At 37.4% G+C, this 1,243-nt stretch overlaps 1 protein-coding gene across 1 annotated transcript in view; it reads right to left on the reverse strand. All coding sequences in view use genetic code 11, as the record gives it.

The window, feature by feature from the left end:
- Nucleotides 1-1,243, reverse strand: part of EGR_10327 (hypothetical protein) — a gene marked incomplete at both ends in the record, with an annotated part of 9,151 nt that overhangs the window by 6,290 nt on the left and 1,618 nt on the right. The window contains one exon of the mRNA XM_024499576.1: nt 222-253. Within this exon, the coding sequence (XP_024346016.1) occupies nt 222-253 (32 nt within the window). The remainder of the gene's footprint in view (nt 1-221; nt 254-1,243) is intronic.

Raw genomic sequence — 1,243 nt, forward strand, 5'->3', positions numbered from 1 at the left:
CTAGCTCTTTCCTGCCTTCGTGGTATAGATCCTCACCAATGCAAAAAAATGTGTTTGCTGTGTTATGTATATACTATTCAAACACAAATATCATTGTAAACTGCGCACAGTTTTCTTGCACTCTTGTGCTTAACAATCCTTCCCTGTATAAATAACCTTACCAAGCCAGCCAGCCGTTGTTAGACTTGTGAATTTTGTCATGTACAATATACCAGCTTTACCTCCTTGCCAAAAAAATTTAAAACACTGTAGCCTTATTTAAAATATATTTAATAAGCTGGCGCAGACAGCAAAGGATTTGATTTATTTAATAAAAGATGCTCGGTAACAGAGCACAATGAAGAAGTCAGCAAGTAGAGCGGCCTAATGGCCAAGAAACTTTCAAAATAAGCATGACAAAGAAGAATATAGCGGATGCTAGGACCAAACGACAAATAAACTTAATGGCAGCGAAAAATTTACGAATCATCAGTTCTTTGATTTATATCGCTTCTTAAATTAGATAAGTGAAATTTGTTCGGACGGATCTTGCATCATAGACGTCGGAGTAGATCTCATCATGGTCACCTTCTATCCTCTACTTAAAAGGACTGCATCTCCACCCGAGAATCAATCCATTCAAAATCTGAGTTTGGGTTTGATATTCTACTTATATTTGTTAATAGGCAGTTTTCCATCAGATTTAAGCTAGTGATTCACAACCAATTAAGGGGATTTGACAAAAGCGACAATTAAATTGTAAAAAATATGCGACCTGTTAGAGGAGCCGTAAAAGTTGATAGTCTGATTTCAAACAATGGATCAGGTTCAGGTTTGTTCAGCTGTATTCAGCCTTGCAGACTCTAGCCTCTGTAGTCTTAACTACACTCAGATGGGCTACATTTGTAGGAGCAATGAGCGCGCCACTTCGCAATTTGTAAAGCTTATTAACCTTAGCACGATCCCACCTGTGTAGACTTGTTAACATTTTGGGGCCTCTTCTCCTTTAAAATCATTTGTGTCCCTCTTTCTTAACTTTGCTATTCACAAAATGCATAGGACAGCTTCAAAACATTAAATTTTTGTGCCTCTAGGGACCAGACAAACGTCAAAGCTCTTAGACATCAAGACGTACACACCATCAGCATTCCTGTATTTTCCAAATTCAAATTATTTCTTCATCATTTTCATTTAGCTATGTTGAATTTTTGGCATAAAATCTTAGAAGTTCTTGCGATATCTCCAGTCATTTCTGCAGCCTCCC

Source organism: Echinococcus granulosus (assembly GCF_000524195.1).
Source record: "Echinococcus granulosus chromosome Unknown EG_S00209, whole genome shotgun sequence".
Lineage (NCBI taxonomy): Eukaryota > Metazoa > Platyhelminthes > Cestoda > Cyclophyllidea > Taeniidae > Echinococcus > Echinococcus granulosus.